General features: G+C 42.0%; 3 protein-coding genes across 3 annotated transcripts in view; 2 read left to right on the plus strand and 1 right to left on the minus strand.

Annotated features, from left to right (window-relative positions):
• Nucleotides 1–7782, plus strand: part of LOC146577216 (protein NLRC3-like) — a 37399-nt gene extending 29617 nt beyond the window's left edge. Inside the window, exons 8-10 of the mRNA XM_085267636.1 lie at nt 6822–6874; nt 7229–7608; nt 7705–7782. Coding sequence (XP_085123762.1) covers nt 6822–6874; nt 7229–7608; nt 7705–7782 — 511 coding nt within the window. The remainder of the gene's footprint in view (nt 1–6821; nt 6875–7228; nt 7609–7704) is intronic.
• A 1696-nt stretch (nt 7783–9478) lies between these two features.
• Nucleotides 9479–11607, minus strand: LOC146577217 (uncharacterized). Its single transcript, XM_085267637.1, has 4 exons — nt 11545–11607; nt 11131–11238; nt 10880–11053; nt 9479–10276 (listed from the first exon to the last, which is right to left on the minus strand). The coding sequence occupies exons 1-4, from the start codon at nt 11605–11607 to the stop codon at nt 9644–9646; spliced, it is 978 nt and encodes a 325-aa protein (XP_085123763.1). The 3' UTR covers nt 9479–9643.
• Nucleotides 11608–18294: 6687 nt separating this feature from the next.
• The window catches only part of LOC146577218 (protein NLRC3-like), a 184246-nt gene continuing 183199 nt past the window's right edge, over nt 18295–19341 (plus strand). Inside the window, exons 1-2 of the mRNA XM_085252228.1 lie at nt 18295–18507; nt 18592–18693. Of these exons, the coding sequence (XP_085108354.1) occupies nt 18419–18507; nt 18592–18693 (191 nt within the window). The 5' untranslated portion in view covers nt 18295–18418. The remainder of the gene's footprint in view (nt 18508–18591; nt 18694–19341) is intronic.

A 19341-nucleotide genomic window follows, 5' to 3' on the forward strand; every position in this document is an offset into this window, starting at 1 on the left:
ACATCTTTATTATATATCAGGACACAAAGTCATTTCATCTCAAAGGGAAACAGCTTTATTTGGAATAACCAGCACTATCAACTGGTTTGGGATCTCCACCAGTTTCATGTCTTTGCAGCTTCTCCAACAAAGTTCCTGTAAAATCAGCATGTTTGTCTTTATTGGTTTGATAGTGATTGATTATTCAGTCCCAATCTGCTGTCATCTAAAGAACAAAATGATGTTTCTATGAGTCACAAAGCTCCAGATGTTGTCGGCTTCACAAAGAAAACAAAGAACTTAAACACAAAGTGTTTGGAGCCAAAATGTTCCCAAGCTGCTCTTTTTGAAATGGCAGAGGTACAGTGGTGTCTAACAGCACACTGTGGAAGGCAAACATGTTATTGTTGGATGAAACTTCATGAATCCTTTGTAGATTTGAGCTGTTGGAGCCTTTCTTTTCTCTTCAGGTGTACAGATGCTGAGGAGGCAGGTGGAGCAGGTGGAGCTGTTGTGATGCTGGCAGAGGGTGTGTCTTAGTAACTCTGTGAGGCAGAACTGGATCCAACATTGTGGATGTGTTGATGTTGGAGCCATTAAGAGTCTCTGGCCACACTGTAGGATTTCCCTTTGATCCACTGTGGGGGCATTTTGGAGTCTGTCAGTGAAACTCTTCATGTTTGTGTTTGACTCCAGTTTATAGAAACAGAGAAATGTGTCATGCTTTTGTTCGGCCTCCACAAATACACACATTTGTTCATTGGTTGGACTTTTTGGAAGGAGACACATTGAAAACCATGTTAATAAGATCTTGTTGTTTCCTGTGGATCCGACACAGAGAGTGGACTTCAGACAGAAAGCGTGGAAGAGATTTTAGAGGCCGTGTGTGGCAACAGGAAGTTTCTGTGTGTTTGCTGATCTTACATGTGGAAAACAACACGTGATGTTTGTGAAGTTCTACAATGATCATTGTTCTCACAGCATTTTGAGTGGGAACAGTTCAAACTGGGAGTAGTGGGAGTTATTTACTGATTGAAACAAGCTGAATGTTTCTGTGACGATGAAGATCAGCAGCTCAGCTGATCAATGAACTGACATCTATCAGTCGTTTCATGAGATGAAGTCATCAGCAGACATTTGTTCTGACTGTGTGATGAATGTCAGAACGTCAGGGCTCTGCTTTAGTCACTGCTTGATGATCATTGGCTCATTGTTGAATCCAGGGGCCCAGTCTGACCTCTGACCTTTGCTGCAGGTCTTCTGTGTTATCTCCACTTTCATGTCTGATCTTCTACTTGTAGTCCTGTGTCTACATATACAGTGGCTTTCAAAAGTATTCGGCCCCCTTGAACTTTCCCACATTTTGTCACATTACAGCCACAAACATGAATCAATGTTATTGGACTTCCAGGTGAAAGACCAACACAAAGTGGTGCACACGTGAGAAGTGGAACGAAAATCATACATGATTCCAAACATTTTTTACAAATAAATAACTGCAAAGTGGGGTGTGCGTAATTATTCAGCCCCCTGAGTCAACACTTTGTAGAACCAGCTTTTGCTGCAGTTCCAGCTGCCAGTCTTTTAGGGTCTGTCTCTGCCAGCTTTGCACATCTACAGACTGAAATCTTTGCCCATTCTTCTTTGCAAAACAGCTCCAGCTCAGTCAGATTAGATGGACAGCGTTTGTGAACAGCAGAAATTGAAATTGAAATTGCAGTGAAGTCAGCTAGAAACTTACAGTGACGTGGACATCATGCAAAGACTGCCAGACTCTGTAATACTGCAAATGATCAGTGACTCAGGTTAACACTAAACTTTAAACGGCACCTCTGTGTCTCTGTGTGCTGAACATCTAGGATTGAGTCAGGCTGCATCAGCTGAAGCTGTTATTTGTATATATCAGTATTTTTTTATTCAGGTGTGGGGAAAATACGTAAGACTGCAGTGAAGCGATGCACCAGATGAATCCCTGGCCAAAGGTATCGTACTCAAATCAGACTACTGATCCAGCCACATCAGCCTTTTGTGAGGTCTGTTTAAAGTAGACTAAAAGTGAACTGCAGGTTCCTGAGAGGTGGACTGTGAGCACAGAAACACATGTTCATACATACAGCTGCAGCAAACTTACATTAATTTTAAATAGATTTGTTACTCTGATGTCTGTCTCTGTGTTAGTCCTCTGACAGACTGGTGACCTGTCCAGGTGTGCTCTACCTACTACTGGGACAGGTTCCAGCCTCTGTAATAGAAATGTTCTGTTATTCTCATTTAAAGTGTTTAAGTGCTTATGCATATGCTTAGTTGTGACACTGTTACTGTTCAGTGAAAGTTGCTAAAACTAGATGAACTTACTTCAGCAGTTTGAGAAAACAACTCCCTTTACAGGTGCTGATAAGGCCAAGAGCACAAAACAGCACAACCATTGATGCGTTAGGTTTCATAGCGAGACACGTGAAGTGTGGTAGGATCAGTTTGTAACTTCCTCCCTCTTCCTTGGAAGGCGTAAAGGAGGAGGAGCACGACTTCTGTGGCAGCGCTGACATGACTGAACTGTGATGTTTGATGTGTGTTGGCGCAGTAATAAATAGCTTGATCACAGCTCTTTCTGTGTTGCAGACTTTATTTAAAAAATTCCACGAACCCCCCCCCCCCCCCCACTGTGAACCTGAATTGAATATTCAGAAGACATTTGTTTAAATAGTTCTACAAATCTGAGCTGTTGGTGTGTCCTTGGATTGTGTGGTAATAATATTAGAGCCTGCAATCTTTCTTACTGGATCTCTACTATGAGTCATGTTACCTGAGATTAGTTCTATGTTTACCTGTCAGCCTGGACGAATGTGCTGTGTGAAGAATGTAAATGACATCAGATCTGAACTGCTTACATCTAAGGAGCCTGTTCATATTTAATTGTAATATGAACCAATGATTTTCTGATTGATTGCTGATATATACAGTGGGGCAAAAAAGTATTTAGTCAGCCACCGATTGTCATCATTTTAGGTGGGGGAACTTGCACAGAGGTCAGTAATTTGCACCAGAGGTACACGTCAACTGTGAGAGACAGAATGTGAAAAAAAATCCATGAATTCACATGGTAGGATTTGTAAAGAATTTATTGGTAAATCAGGGTGGAAAATAAGTATTTGGTCAATAACAAAAATACAACTCAATACTTTGTAACATAACCTTTGTTGGCAATAACAGAGGTCAAACGTTTACTATAGGTCTTTACCAGGTTTGCACACACAGTAGCTGGTATTTTGGCCCATTCCTCCATGCAGATCTTCTCGAGAGCAGTGATGTTTTGGGGCTGTTGCCGAGCAACACGGACTTTCAACTCCCGCCACAGATTTTCTATGGGGTTGAGGTCTGGAGACTGGCTAGGCCACTCCAGGACTTTCAAATGCTTCTTACGGAGCCACTCCTTTGTTGCCCGGGCGGTGTGTTTTGGATCATTGTCATGTTGGAAGACCCAGCCTCGTTTCATCTTCAAAGTTCTCACTGATGGAAGGAGGTTTTGGCTCAAAATCTCATGATACATGGCCCCATTCATTCTGTCCTTAACACGGATCAGTCGTCCTGTCCCCTTGGCAGAAAAACAGCCCCATAGCATGATGTTTCCACCCCCATGCTTCACAGTAGGTATGGTGTTCTTGGGATGCAACTCAGTATTCTTCGTCCTCCAAACACGACGAGTTGAGTTTATACCAAAAAGTTCTACTTTGGTTTCATCTGACCACATGACATTCTCCCAATCCTCTGCTGTATCATCCATGTGCTCTCTGGCAAACTTCAGACGGGCCTGGACATGCACTGGCTTCAGCAGCGGAACACGTCTGGCACTGCGGGATTTGATTCCCTGCCGTTGTAGTGTGTTACTGATGGTGACCTTTGTTACTTTGGTCCCAGCTCTCTGCAGGTCATTCACCAGGTCCCCCCGTGTGGTTCTGGGATCTTTGCTCACCGTTCTCATGATCATTTTGACCCCACGGGATGAGATCTTGCGTGGAGCCCCAGATCGAGGGAGATTATCAGTGGTCTTGTATGTCTTCCATTTTCTGATGATTGCTCCCACAGTTGATTTCTTCACACCAAGCTGCTTGCCTATTGTAGATTCACTCTTCCCAGTCTGGTGCAGGTCTACAATACTTTTCCTGGTGTCCTTCGAGAGCTCTTTGGTCTTGGCCATGGCGGAGTTTGGAGTCTGACTGTTTGAGGCTGTGGACAGGTGTCTTTTATACAGATGATGAGTTCAAACAGGTGCCATTCATACAGGTAACGAGTGGGGGACAGAAAAGCTTCTTACAGAAGATGTTACAGGTCTGTGAGAGCCAGAGATTTTCCATGTTTGAGGTGACCAAATACTTATTTGCCACCCTGATTTACGGATAAATTCTTTACAAATCCTACCATGTGGATTCATGGATTTTTTTTTTCACATTCTGTCTCTCACAGTTGAAGTGTACCTCTGGTGCAAATTACTGACCTCTGTCATCATTTTAGGTGGGGGAACTTGCACAATCGGTGGCTGACTAAATACTTTTTTGCCCCACTGTATGTATGTGTGTGTATATATAAAAAAAAAAAAAATATATATATATATATATTTTTTTTTTTTACATACATAGTTTTTTGTTGCCTTATGGTTCCAAGCGCTGTCACCAATCTTTGCATTTTGTTATTATCTCATGACACTTGTTTAATCAGCTACCATCTCTCCTGTGGACTTTTTAATGTCTACAGTCTCAGACCAACACAGCCCTGCCCTTCCCATATTAGATTCTTGATGAATGTGTGTTGTTGTTATTCAGCCTGGTTCAATGTGCCCCTTTTTAACTTTGAGCACCCGCCCCTTTAAACCTCTCTGCACAGCCCTGCACTGAACTCACTATCTTCTCCCTCTAACAGCCTCCACATGTTCTCACTGTAATTTCCCCTCATGAATGAATTTATGCTGCACTAATGTGAATGTTTGCAGGGAAATCAAACGCATTTCACACGCAGTACTCGAGCTGACTTACCTTTGTTTGAATGACGACTTGTACGCGCTGACTCCACAGATAAGGTACGAAAATATATCAGGCTACGTCTTCAGGGTTTCTACTCCACGGCCGTATTTCATACGGGTCCACATTTCCACTGCACGCTATTTTCTGCAAGTACTGCCGCTTCGCCTCTGGATGCAATCGGTCTCTATACAGTCCGTTCTCTTTTGAGCTGCTTTTAAGCATCTTGTAATCGTCGTTCCAACACAGTGTGTTTGTTTTGATTCGTAGACCTCGAAAATGGTGCCGCGCTCCCACAATGCATTGCGGCGTGACGTCAACTCCAAAGCCCTATAGAACATGTTCTTTTTCATTGTCAAAATTATCAGGAATAAAGAAGAAAACTGATTCAAAACCTGTGGAACCTGCCAAAAAACAAGTTTTACTGCAAAGGATTTCTAGATGTGAAGGTTTTGTGGCTTTTTTCAGTTTCTAAAACAAACTCATTTGTACAGAAGGATATGAGGATGTATATGTCCGGTGGTGGGTTTTTTTCTTCTTGATTTAATGTATTCATTTATCTCTTCACTTAATCTTTCTTTATGGTTTTTTTTTTTTTGATTTGGCATGAGCGATTTCCGGTCCTCACTCCAAGCCAGTTGGTGGCGGTAATGCACCACATGTTCTATCACAGCTGCGTCCGAGAGGACAGGAAACGTCTGTATGCGTCTGCAAACCAGGTAACTACACTCAGCTGAGCCTCTCTGCTAGTCGTTATTAGTTGGAGGGTTTTGCGTCACTTTCTCTCGGCTTGATAAAGGGCTGTATAGAAATCTCTGGTACGTAACACGTAACGTCATTTTTAGGGAGCGTCGCAGAGAAGTGAGGCTGTTTCTTTGTTTTTGTCGAGTTTTGATTGAAGACATGTTTCCAGTCCGTTTTTTACTCGTTTGTTTTTTCATTAATAACTTTACATTATCACAGAGAACAAGAAGGCGCTTTGTTTGTCACATTCACCTTATGTCTGTGAAGGTTCTCAGTCATCCAGGTCATCGTAGTCAAAGGAGCTTGCAAAGAAAAGCGTCTGGACTTCTTTAAGTTACTTGAAGACGTTTCACCTCTCATCCGAGAAGCTTCTTCAGTTCTAAGGTCAAATGGTGGAGAGTCCCAGATATAAGCCTAGTGGGAGTTTCCCCCCACAGAGGGACAAAAGGACCCCCTGATGATCCTCTAATCACCTGAGCCAAGGTGTGAAACTGGGTGTGGGTCCCAATCAGCCAGAGTTTCGGGTGAGTTCATTGTGAAACCTGGCCCCACCTTATCATGCGAATTCCTGAGGTCAGATGGCCCAGGATGTGAGTGGGCATTAAGGCGTCTGGGAAGGGATCTCAAAACTGGATTATAGATGGCAGAGAGTTGGTGTCGTAAACCCCGCCTCTGTTCAAAGATGGTCGCTCACAGTGGACATAGATGCTTCTTTCACTCCTCTTTCAAACCATCTGTCCTCTGTCCAAAATGTGAACATTAGCATCCTCAAAGAGTGTCCTTTATCCTTAAGATGCAGATGGACTGCTGAGTCTTGTCCTGTGGAGGTGGCTCTTCTATGTTGTGCCATGCGCTTGTGAAGTGGCAGCCACTTGGCAGCCACAGTGATAAATGGCTGAGATGGCTGCAGCTGTACGTGTGAGGTACCTACATATTTCAAGATGAATTTGCAGAGATGTCATGTTTGGTGCTTACAGACATCACACTGCATTTTGTGATTTCGTAGCTATTGTTGTGATATTTCGGAGCTTCCCATGATCACCGTGACAGTCATTCATTTTAACATAACCTTTCTATTCCTTTCAGGGATCCTCATTTTTTTGGTGAGGAAGATCAGCAGCTGTGTCGACAGGCAACAGGTAACGGCATGCTTTTCTGTTAGTACTGTAGACCTTGGTCTGGTGCTCTTTTTTAGTTTAACACAGTATTTTCATTTGCCGAAGTGTAAAAAGCTTGTTCCAGGAGAAACAAACTTTAGTGAGTTCTGCAAAATGATTCCCACCATTGCACACTCTGTCAGCCTCCAGTGTGCCCTTTTTTTGTCCTTTAACTGAAGAAAGTCGGTATCAGAACATATGAGATAAGTGAGATCCTCATTTTGCCTGCTTATTTCAAGATACAACATTTTCACAAACTGCTGTAGGATAACCTTGCTATTTGTCTTTTCCAACACTTCTACATTCATCCATATTTCCTTGTCTGCTTCTTTCCAGGTGAAAAGTACCTGAAATGGGTGAAAGATTTTGTTTCCAAAAACAAAAGCATGTGCGTTCACCTGAAGAAGCCAAGTGGTGCTGACCTGTGGATAGAAGAGCTTGAGAACACCAAATACAACGGGGATGATGATGAAGTTAACGCCTGGGGAAAATTCTACCTTCCCGAGATTGTAAAAATGCAGGTTATTGGTGTGGTAAAGGGCACCTCATGTCCATGTGACGAGCTTGTGCTGATGACGCGTGAGGACAAAAAGCTGTACGGCTATGACGGAGAGGAGCTGCATCTGGTGGCTTCCAGTTTCCTGGAACTATGTGACAAAACGATAGAGTATCCAGCATCCAAGCGCTACTACAATGGAGAGGCCTTCAAAGATATGGTGAGAAGTTAGACTGCTAAGAATAAGACTGGGGATGCCTAGTGTTAGAGATCAATCACCTGAGCTTTTCTTTGTATTGTTGTGTGTTCTGTTTAGACTGAGGAGGACTGGAAAAAAGTTAAGATGAGTGATGTGGGGAGGAAACTGCAGGAAGAACATAAAGCTGGTAAATGAAACCCAGTCAGCGTTCGTAAGCCTCATATCATAGGTGGGTATTGGAGCTGAGTATCATCACTGATTTCTAGAACCTGTTCAATTCCAATTCACAAGGTCCCAATTAGATTCCATTTAATTCTTACTCAGAGAGTCAGAAACATTATAATTCTGATCATTTATCAGTACTGACACTTGTGAAACTTCATCAGAGGTGTGAGCATCACAGCAGATGCTTTTGTGTCAAAGTAACTGAGGATAAAACACAAAACCATGAAGCAGATTTTCCTGGCCTAGCTTTTTACAGTAGATAACCTTAAAAATATTATTCTGCAGTAGAACAAAAGCAGACGAGAACCACGACTCAACAAATGTACATTGGCTGATGCTGCTGAAGTGATTCAGAGGTTTTAATAAGAGGTTTTAATAGAGACACAGCAGAGCATTTTGCAGTTTCACTTAATTTGAAAAAAATAAATAAAATTTGGTATTGAACAGCAGAAATGAGGCTGTCTTGTCGGAAGTCATTAAAAAAAATGGCTGTAAGCAACGGTAGACTGCTTCATAACAAGCAAGCGAATAATGCCAAAAACAGAGATTTGAGATGGGAAACGGTGTTCTTAAAGTACACTGAGAGAGGCAGAGAGCTGTGCTGTGTTGTTTTTCTGTGTGTGTTTTAATGGTGGTGGAAGCAAACCAGCAAAAGTAAGAGGGAATTCATGACAATGTTTATGTCAAGCGAAATGTGTCTTCTTTTGCTGCTGGTTTGGTTAGAGAGAGACAAAACGTGCAGCTTCAGGATCTGAGCAGCTTTCAGCACCAACGGCATCACAGCTCAGACTTGGATTCAGGATTAAGCCCTTTATGTTTGACTGTAGTGATTGTAGCTCTGTCCTTGTTATTAATCGCTTTAGTCAAACACAGCTATTGTTTGCTGGGATGTGTATATCCTTGACAGTTTGTATCTCAGAGTTATCAAAGACACTGTGGATAATCATCAAGAGATTGTTGTCCTCTTAATAATGACCTATTTGATTGTTTGTTTCTTCTTCTTCTTACAGATTCTGGTATTTGGCCAAAAGAGAGCTTCACAATTCTTGGCTTCACCTGTGGTAGAAAAATGACTAAAGTTATGCAACACTCTCTAAAATTAAAGCTATGCAACGCTTTAACATGAATGGCGAAGGAGTGCATCTCTTTCACTGTCTCTTCCTGTCCTCTTCTCAGTCTTTGTTGTGGCACCTCTGCTATGTGTTATAGAAAGCACTTGGAATCATGTTCAATACAAAAACACCAAACTCGTGGGATTGCCCTAGCAAGCAGTTGGTAAAAACTAATTAAAACTGATATATATCAGCTTCACTTTCTAGCTGCAAAAGCACGTTTCTGCAAAAGCATGCAGTTTCCTGTCAGCACTTTTTGGCACAGAGTGTACTCAGAGTTAGGCCTTTCTTATATAAAGCAATATAATCAGCATATAAACATTTAAGATGATAAATTTAAAGCTCAACAGTAACTGCTATAAATATTATAACTACACATGTAGTGCTTTTGCTTAAGTAAATTATAGTTGGGATCATAATAAGAAAACATGTGTTTTTATTTTCTGTGTACCCTGGGTACAGACCAGTATAAATATGGGATTCTTCCCAATAAATGCTGTCTGATAATGCTTCATATTGCATTAAACACTAGATATGTAAGCAAACAAACAAAAACCCATAGAAGCCAGTTTTAATTATTAAATGTGACAATTACATGGAGATGGAAAGTAAACATGCTTATACACGTCTCTGTGATTACAGAAAATCCACACAGATGCTGTCAGAGCAGAGAATCTTTGATTTATCAGAATGATGAATGCAAATGATTTCATGAAATCTCACTCTTGTTCTGGGTTGTAAAATTCACCTGTCCAGTTAAACCGAATCCTTTGCAACACAGTTCTAAGAACCTTACCAACCTCATCCTCAGCTCTCTGCCTGTTGTCCTTTTCAGCTGAGTATTCATCCACATGTGTTTCAACTTCTCTCTCATTTTCAAGCAAATTGCTCAGGCTCTCAGCTTCAGCACAGTTACCATATGGCCACTCTCTGAGGTCTTCTGTGTTCAAGCCAAACAAATTCTTACATGATCTGCAAGGCTTCATTCTGGCACCATCACGGAGACAAAAAGCCTCACACCTGATATTTCCAGGTACTTCAATTGTTCCATCAAAGTAATCTTTCTGGACTGTGTTTGGATAATAGGTCATCACCGCACCAGATACATATTTATGCCATTTGCTAAGACAGGAGGCAGCAATCATAATTTTGCCAGCGTTAGGACCTTTGGTGGACATGGAGACTCCGCAGTACCTTTCTGATTTGTTGGTTTGGGATTTTTGAGAAATGCAGATGGTGGACGAGACGAAAGCTGTTTTTTTATTATTCTCTTCTAAGTCCAAGTCTGTGAGGAGATCTTGCAGACTCTGCTTTATTTGCTCTTCATTCTCTGAGTTATTTTGCAGGACGATCTGAAAACAGTTACAGATCTGGTCAAAGTGTTGCACCTGATTATATAGTTGTTTTTCATAGAAAGTTGATCAACATGTTTGTTTCGCTGCTTGACTTATTTAACTATGCAGGACCATTGGATGCTTTTGGTTTAGACATTTTAAGATAGGGGGTGAAACAAGTCACAAAAATCTATTTAATTTTAAATCAATAAGCAAAAATCCATCTTTGTTCTCACTAATTTATAATTAAATTTGCTAATTGACCTTTTTTTTTCTATTTTGCTATGCCGGGCTGTCAAAACACGCTGAATTTAGAGTCTTTGAGCTTAACAGATCCAGCAGCTACACAGTGACAGCATCATATACGCCTTGAAGACTGTAAGCATCTCCAATAATGAGTCTGTTAGACATTATTTAGAACTAACAAATTCTGAAGCAAGTCTCCAGCTCTCCTGCAGTCTCTGTGTTTGGTGGAGAAGTATAGCTAGAAGCATATGTTGAAGTATAAGGTACAGTATGGATTTTCTTTGGATTTCTCAGTAAAAAAGCACTTTGCATTATACTTTCCTAAAAACTGGAAGTTTGTCAGATTGACTGACAATGTGAGAAGAGTTATCTTACCATGTCGAGCACACAGGAGAAGGGACTTCGCCTGGGAAGCTGAGTCGAATACAACTTTAAAGGCCTGGGATATCTTCTCATTAAAGAACCCAAAACAAAAGGATTAGGGAAGATTTCTTCTGGAGAAAAGGGGATGTTGTTGATTTTGCCCAGAAACAACATGCTGTGAAGGATCTGTTGAGTGAAAACATATTTGCTTATTGTTAGTAGTGATAAACAGGACTGTCTTAAAAGTGTCAAAGGTAACACACCTCATCCACCAAGTGTTGACTTCCCGGAGTCATGTAAGAGCCCCGAACCATCCTCTTGGTAATCTTGTAGGCATTAGTTTTGAACCTCCTTTGAGAAATTGTTGTCTTCTAAAATGATAATGATCGAGCAGTTAGGGATTTAAAAACACAGGAGATCTGATAACTTTGGCTACAGCAGAGTCTGCAGACATACCTATTTTGCTCTTGGTCGGCCTATTTTAAACATGAGAGCAAACATAGTTAGTGAAATGTTGATAACATACAATGACTATCATTGGTGGCTGAAAAGATGCCAGGTAACAAGTGAAAAGCTGCTACTTACCATCGCCACAGTCTAAGAATGAAACAGGAAACACTGAGCGAGTTGCCTCCATCTTAAAGCTGTTGATCATGTGATTTAAAGGAAAGCCACACCCAGCTCTTTCCTGGAATTTTACTCGACTGTAGAAAACTGCTCCATTTGCCCCGCCCACCCATGATCTTTAATATCTACCAAAAACAACCTTTTGGTTGTCAGTAACCAGTCGATCGTTTTCGCGATTAAAAAATGACTTTGTGCGGCGGCGTTCCCACCGCGAGCAGAACTCCGGCTCAAAAACCGCTGTTTTTGAACACTTTTATTTACTTAAGCATTTTAATGGGCTTACTTTGAAACAAAGTGCGATTGAATGATTATTGTTATGTGTTGCCTTGAATTCGGCTATGCTGTCTGTTAGACAGTTGTTTTCCTTTATTGTTGTTTTTGTATTGTTTGTAGCGAACGCTACTGGAATGTATAGATTAAGCTACGTAGCCAAGATAATTAATAATTTAACTGTTGTACGTTGGTTGATGATGATTTGCATTGTTACATAGGCTTGCAGAAAAATATATTTGTTTACCGGTAAACTGAATCGAACTTGATGTGCTAATGGACGTTTTTCTGACCTACAGGTCAGGTTTTGTTCCCTCCCTTTGAATTAATCTTCTTCATATTGAAGTGGCGAGCCGGTAGGACCATTCTTTGTTTCCCCTCTTTCCCCCACTTAGCCGTCTTTGGATTACGGACATATTTCCCCATTTGTATGAAGCTGGACTCTAAGGAGGAATACCTTAAAAGTGAACTTTAAAAAGAAGAGGACCAAAAAGGACTTTTGCACAGAAAGATCACAGCATTGATTTATTATTTAATTGTGGGCATTTATGTTGTGTGTTGTGTTAATTATTTTGTTCCATTTCCCCTTTCCTCCATTTATTCAATATATTTTTGGTACAAGATATTGCAGTCTTTGGTCTCATCATTCACACCATCTAGGCTCCATAAAGAACTATTTCTTCTGCGCGTCAGTCAGTAAACTCATCCATTGAAATAAACTAGTCCTTAAATAACTTTGAGTTACACAGTGGCAAATGTAATAGAGAAAGACACAGGGCCACCTGAAATCTGTCGTCCTATCTGATTCAAAACCAACATGTAGGAGAATCTGGAATCTTTGATTTTGAGTTAAAAATAAAATATGGGTAAAATGCAGAAATGTTTTTACTAACATGTACTAACAGAGACTTGGAGGAGAGAGACCTAATGTTTAATAATCCACATTTCACTGTTTTACTCTTTGGTTCAGATGTGGATACTGTATTGTTCTTTCTTTGTGATTGTTTATGTTTAAGTTGTTTGTTGCTGGTTTTTAGTTTGTTTTTTGTCTGTTTGGGAGCTGACACAGTCTCTATGGAGACGGGTTTTTGGGGGGTAGCAGGAGGAGAGAAGCTGCAGAGAGGCGTGTAAGACTGCAACTCTGCTTCCTGGTCCCAACTCTGGATAGTCATATTTTGGGGGGTTTAATAAACTACTACTGCATGATGTAAAGCTGAAGTATTACACAGCTTTATGAACCTCCTGTTATCCTGGTAGACGAGTACAGCAATAAATCTTTTACTTGAACATCTTCTGGCTCCAATAAGCTTTGAAATGTGACCATGAAGTCAGAGACACACTGACTGAAACCCACAGCTGTGACTGTGGATCACATCCACACACAGTGTAGCTGCTGTCTCTGTGTGAGGTCTGTGTATATATGTACATATTTATGCTTATATTCATATTCTCTTATTCCCCTTTATTTGATATCCTAATTCTGTGCTGTGTAAAAGTTTGTCGGTGTTCTGCTGCTACAAACTGGATTTCCTGGAGGATAAACATGAGGGATTCATAAAGTTCTATCTCTCTGTTAAAATCCCCCAAAATAAATGAAATGTGAATTTCAGGCAGACGTGTTTTTAAAAGAGTCTCTTTAATGGAAAAATGTGTTTTTAAAACCAGCCAATAGGAGCGTCTGTGGATATCAGCTGAGGCTGAACGCAGGAACACCATCACATATAAATACACAGAATTAAATCACTAGATAAAAGACGTCATTAAATAAGGATCGAATCAACATGTCAGAGGTCAAAGGTCAGTCAGAAGAGGTGTGGTTAAACACTGGCAGTGCAGCGACCTAATGCAGTTTGGTTACCGCCACGGGAAAAGCCCCGCCCCCTCTGAGCCTCCGCTGTGTCCTCAGCACATCCAGGAGCAGCAGGTCAGAGGGGGCGGGGCCATGTCAGGACTTATTTTAAGTAAAATTTAAAGTGGAGCGACGGCAGGAGTCACACAGCAGTAACCAGCTCTGTCTGCCAGGGTCAAAGGTCAAACAAGTCCTGCAGCTGACCCACACACAGACTTACACTGATCCACAGAGAGTGATGAATCCACACATCACTCGGCTGGAGGAAGCTGGGTTTTGTTAGATTATAATATTATTTTATGCCATGTTAGACCCCTAATTAAAGATTGTGAATTATTATGTAGTTTTAGTTTGCATTATTCTCCTGAATTAGAGGAAGCTGATAACTATTGCATTAGTTAAACTGATGTGCATTATATTAAACTGCTGACTTATTGTGAATGAATGATATTGTTTATGATGCATTATACTGCTGAGTTATAAGAAATACTGTTTGCAGAAAGTCATCGCCTTATTTGTCTGATTAGAAGAGAACATGCTGGAGTTTTCTGCCCCATCTCAGCAGGAGCAGATAAACAGGGAGCCAAGGTCGTAGCTTAGGCGCCGTGTGAGAGAAAGCATGTGAATGTTTAGGCTTTTATGATAAGGTGGAGGCACCAGAGGCTATAAAAGTTTGAGCAATGCTCCACCATTTTGAGATCAGAGGCTGTCTGCATCAGTGTCCATCTCCCACGTGTGTGATCATTAAAATCATCGTTTGACTCAACCCGACCGGACCAGTGTTGTTATTGTGGTTTTTCTCTTGTCTCCATCCCCAATATTTTGAACTCGTAACATTTTCCACACCGTCCAATCAGAAACTAGTGTTGACGCTGAGACCCGTCTCTGTAACAGGAAGTCCATGAACAGGCAGACCCTCTGCAGCAGGCTGACCTGTGACCTCTGAGACAGAGGGAGGAGTTTGTGTCAGCAGGGGGCGCTGCAGCATCGCCTGAGAGCTTTAAGAACAACAGCAATAAACAGGAAGTGAAAGTCACACTTCTGTTGGTGTGCGTCATCAGCAGACCCCACCCTCTGCAGGAAGCTGAGATAAGAAGCAGCCAATCACAGAGCAGAGAGCATGTGACTTCCTGTTCCTGCTGTTACTGTGACAACAGCTCCTGGGACAGAGAGCAGCTTTCTAAAGAGGAAAGATGTTGCTGTCACCCCCGGGTGTCATGTGACCCGCCTGATGTACCGATTTAAGACTGTAAGAACAATAATAACAACATGTTTTAGTCAGGTGATCCATGCAGAGCAGATCCATGTGACCAAACACAGCTGGATCACATGTTTCCTCTCCTGGAAACAGAAAGCCTTCATGTATAAAGGCTCATGTACCCACTGAGCCCTGCTCTCAGATCTGTGAGGCTTTAACAAACAACAGTTTAAAGTCATGTTTAGCATCTTCTGTCAGTGTGGAAGGTCACACACTTTCCTGAGTGTTGAACCCTGAACTACTAGCTGTTCATGTCAGCCTGGACATAAATACAGACCTGCCTGCTGTCATAGACCCCAGCACTCACATGTTACTTATAAGTGACTCATATGTATGCATGTATATATTGTGTATGTTGTGCTATTTCTTACTTAGTGTGTTGTGTCTTTGTTCCTGTTTGTGCTGCAGCACTGTAACCTAAATAATTTCCCCTGGGATCAAAAAAGTATTCTGATTGTGATTAAATGAAAGCAGTCAGAGCAGAGGACGGTGATGTAAGGAATGGGATTTTAATCAGCCAGTCTCCTTTAACTCTCAGCATCACAAAGTAATGTGGTAACATCTGGACTGATGTGTTTACTGTCAGCTAGTTTAAATGCTGTAGGCTGCAGCCGCTGCTCTAACACTATAACTGTAACAGGGCTCAGTGCTGCTTCTAACAGTCTGAGCTGCTTCAGGCTTTATTTGTGAGGAGCACAGCAGCTTACAAACACGTGGCTGGGCCTGGACCCAAAGGAGTGTTTGTTAAAGCCTGCAGTGAATCCAGCAGCAGAATGATGGAAATGCAACACAGCAATGATGAAGAGGAGCAGCATTAAAGCCAAAGTCCAGTTCATACAGTTAGGTCCATAAATCAAATAAGGGAAAATAAAATGTTGTTGGATGCACCTGTCTGCAGCCTTAATGCTCTCTGGTCACTATGGTAACGCGTAAACATTTCTTTCAAAATAAGACACACGACTACAACACGGGAAAGACCCAGGGAAACGAAGTTAACGATAAAAACCCTGAAAACCATTGTTGGATTTATATTTTATCATTGTCATTGTTATTGGGGAATATCTGACCATATATGCTCAGAGGTGTAGAACCAATTGTGTAATGATAGTAGTCTTTAAAGACTTTGTGTGACTCCAGAGCGTTCTGGCATTCACACCCACGTCCTGGGATCATGGGAGAGGTGCTACCTTCTTATTGTTTTGTGGTAGGATGTCTGTTTTAGTCTAAGTGCCTTTTGTTTAGATGAACTGCTGGACTTCCAGACCAGCAGGTTTAGGGAAGTCGTTTATGGGGTCACACTCTGACTCCACACACACACACACACACACACACACACACACACACACACACACACACACACACACACACACACACACACACACACACACCTACATAACATACAGACTGGTACCTTTGTTCACGTGTATGTTAATGAACCTATGTATGTTCATGTAACCTCAATAAAAGAGCAGTGTTACGAGGGAACGGACGAGAGCGACTGTGGTCAAGCGAAGGAACGGCATTGGTCCAGGTCTCTCCCGTGCACGAGAAACATAAAGAACTACTCGTGTCTTGGGTGAACCCATTGTGAGATCTAGCCCCACGCTATCATGTGATTTCCTGTGATCAAATGTCCCAGGATGTGAGTGGGCGTTAAGACGTCCATGTCCCTCTTCAAGCAACTTAAAGAAGTCCAGACGCTTTTCTTTCCAAGCTCCTTCGACAACATCATTCATAGAACAACTTCCAGCTTCTTTTGCTCGGCTACAGTTTGGATGGATTTGCATTTAAAGATGCAACAAGACTAAAATGGTTAGGGTCAGGAGGTCAAAGGTCAGAGCTCCTGTGGGTCTGAGGGCGGCCTCACGCTGGAGAAGGATGAAGGAGTCTGACCTGAGCCAGTGTTTGACATGAACACATCAGCACTGCTGTCAGTGAGCCTAACGACAGCCGTTAGCATCATTTCAGTGTTTCAGTCATAAAAACACTTCCTGTCTCTGTGGTGGTTACAGTGACATCATGCAGTTTGTGCTTTGACCTCCAGAGGGCGACAAATCAGCACAGACAGAGAGCTCCATTCAAACTTTGCTGCCATCAGGAATAATTCTTCAAATATAATCATCAGTGTTTGAGCAGTTATGATATCAGGGACAATCTAGACATGTGTGACAATACTGAACATGTCACATGACACACCTCAAACATCATGTGATCCACTCTCAGTCTGCACTTTCATTCATGACTTCAACAGGTTGAAATGAGCTTTGAAGAAACATCAGGTCAGTGCTGAAACATTTAAACGCTGCAGGAAGAAGAACAACAAAGTGATGACGGATGTTTGTGCTTCAAACAGGAAAACCAGCAGAAATAAATCACAGCCTGCCAGAGGTTTGGAGTTTCCCAGGTGCACCTGAACGCAGCACAGTGTCCCGATGCTCCTTATTGTCCGCAAACGTCTCTTTGGGTGTTTCCTTCCTGCTCAAAGTTTAATTTCACTTCCTGAACTTCGTGGAGTGGAGCTTGTTGTTGGTGTGAAGAAACTGTAAGTTTGCTTTGTTTCCTCCTTTAACAGTTTGTCTTTAGGAACTTTACTGTTTGTTCAGCTCGTGTTTGATTTCTTCACACAACAAACTGTGTGTGTTTGTATTTCCGGTCTCTCCATTAAAGTCAGTGTGTAATGTTTCCTGGCTAACATCAGCTGTGTGCAGCTTAGTTCAGCACAAATCTGCCGCTCCATAGTTCACGGTAACGGACTCACAGCTGGACCAACGAGGCCGAGTGTGTCCGCCACTCTGAGCTACGTTCGTGTTTGTGTACTTGTAGTTTGTACTTTGAGTTCACTCAGAGCCCACAGAGGACGCAGCGTACGTGATGACGTCACAGCCCTTTACCTCCTTTACTGTCACTGTGATTAATATTTACACACGAGACACCTGCAGAGCTCTGACGCTAAGCTAGCACACAGCATGCTAACACTAAGCTAAAGCTAAGCTAACACTAAGCTAACACTAAGAGTTCTTACAGACACGAGTTAAAAAGCTGCTTTTAGTGTGTGATCAGAGTCCAGGACTGAGAGCAGCAGCAGAGCTGATGGATGATGAATTACTGGATGGAAGAAGCTTCTCATTAGCAGTGAATCAGTGTGTGTGCAGTTCTCTGCAAACTCAGCAGGAAGAATTAGTTTGAAGCTTTAACTCTGCTGATCCTCTTTGAATCCTGGATCAGATGAAATGTTTAAAATGTTGTTCACACGTGTTGGACTGACTGAAGCTTCCAGTCACAGTGAATCAGTGTGTGTCAGTGAATGCATCGTGTGTGCTTCAGGCTCCATCTAGTGGACTGATAGCAGAGCAGCTGATGGCAGCTTCCTCTGCCTCACACTGCTGTCTGACTGCATCCAGCTGACACTGAGATGAAGCAGGAAAGAAGCAGCTGATATTTGGACAGCACACATGATGAAAGGAGGATTTCAGCTGATGTGCACATGAATGATTTGTGTTTCCTCTGCAGGTAGAAAGTGTGTGTGAGCTGATGTGAATTGAGCAGCATGGATCAGTGTGAGGACAGAGAGGAGGGAGTCCCTCCCTCTAAAAGCACTCTGTGTGGGGAACATGAGAGTCAGACCAAAGCTCAGAGGTGAGATGACCATCTCTAACTGTCCATGACTCTTCTCCATGTCACAGCTCAGCACTCACATCACTGCTGCATCATTATTCACAGGAACCAGCCTGGACCTCCACCCAGCTCTGTGTCCTTACAGAGTGACGCGTCTAAAGGTCATCCCATTCATTTTAAAGTGCAGCCTGTGTCTGCTGCAGAGAGGTGAGCTGTTAGCAACATGAACTCTTTGATTAAACTGCTCGATGTTGTTGGATATAAACTACAAACACGTCGTTCCCTCAGTCCCATTTAAACTGTCTTTTAAAACAAGCCTTTGGTTTCTAAACAACTGAAAACCCACTTCAGCAAACAGGAAGTGATCAGAGCGTCCGTCCACTTCCTGTCAGGCCCTGCAAACATTTCATATTGAAGAAAAGTAGCTGACATCTCACATTTTTACTCCACCACATTCAACCATTTTGACATTTTACAGCATGAAACTCTTGTCACATGACTCCTGTTATGTTATAGAGTCATGTGACCACCAGGGAGGGATTTGTATGGATGAAACACATTCAAATCAATCTGATTCATCAATGGAAACATTTTTGGTGTAAATGCAGCAACACTGAAAACGCTGAAGATAAAAACACAACAGATGAAATATGAACAAATCGAGGCTTTGAATACACGTGTGTGTGTTTGAGACACAGAGATAAATGGATTGTGTGTCTGTCCTATTGCTGCGTGAGGGTTTTATTGTAGATTTTGTGCGTGTACACTTTTGACCACGAAGGTGTTGAAAGGGCGTAAAACAGTTGGAGGCACCAGAGTGAACACTAGTGCTGTCAGTAGATTAAAACATGACTA

The sequence above is a fragment of the Mchenga conophoros genome, linkage group LG3, assembly GCF_057382185.1.
Source record: "Mchenga conophoros isolate Kocher_MC1m ecotype Shallow Benthic linkage group LG3, M_conophoros_male_GT1.1, whole genome shotgun sequence".
Lineage (NCBI taxonomy): Eukaryota > Metazoa > Chordata > Actinopteri > Cichliformes > Cichlidae > Mchenga > Mchenga conophoros.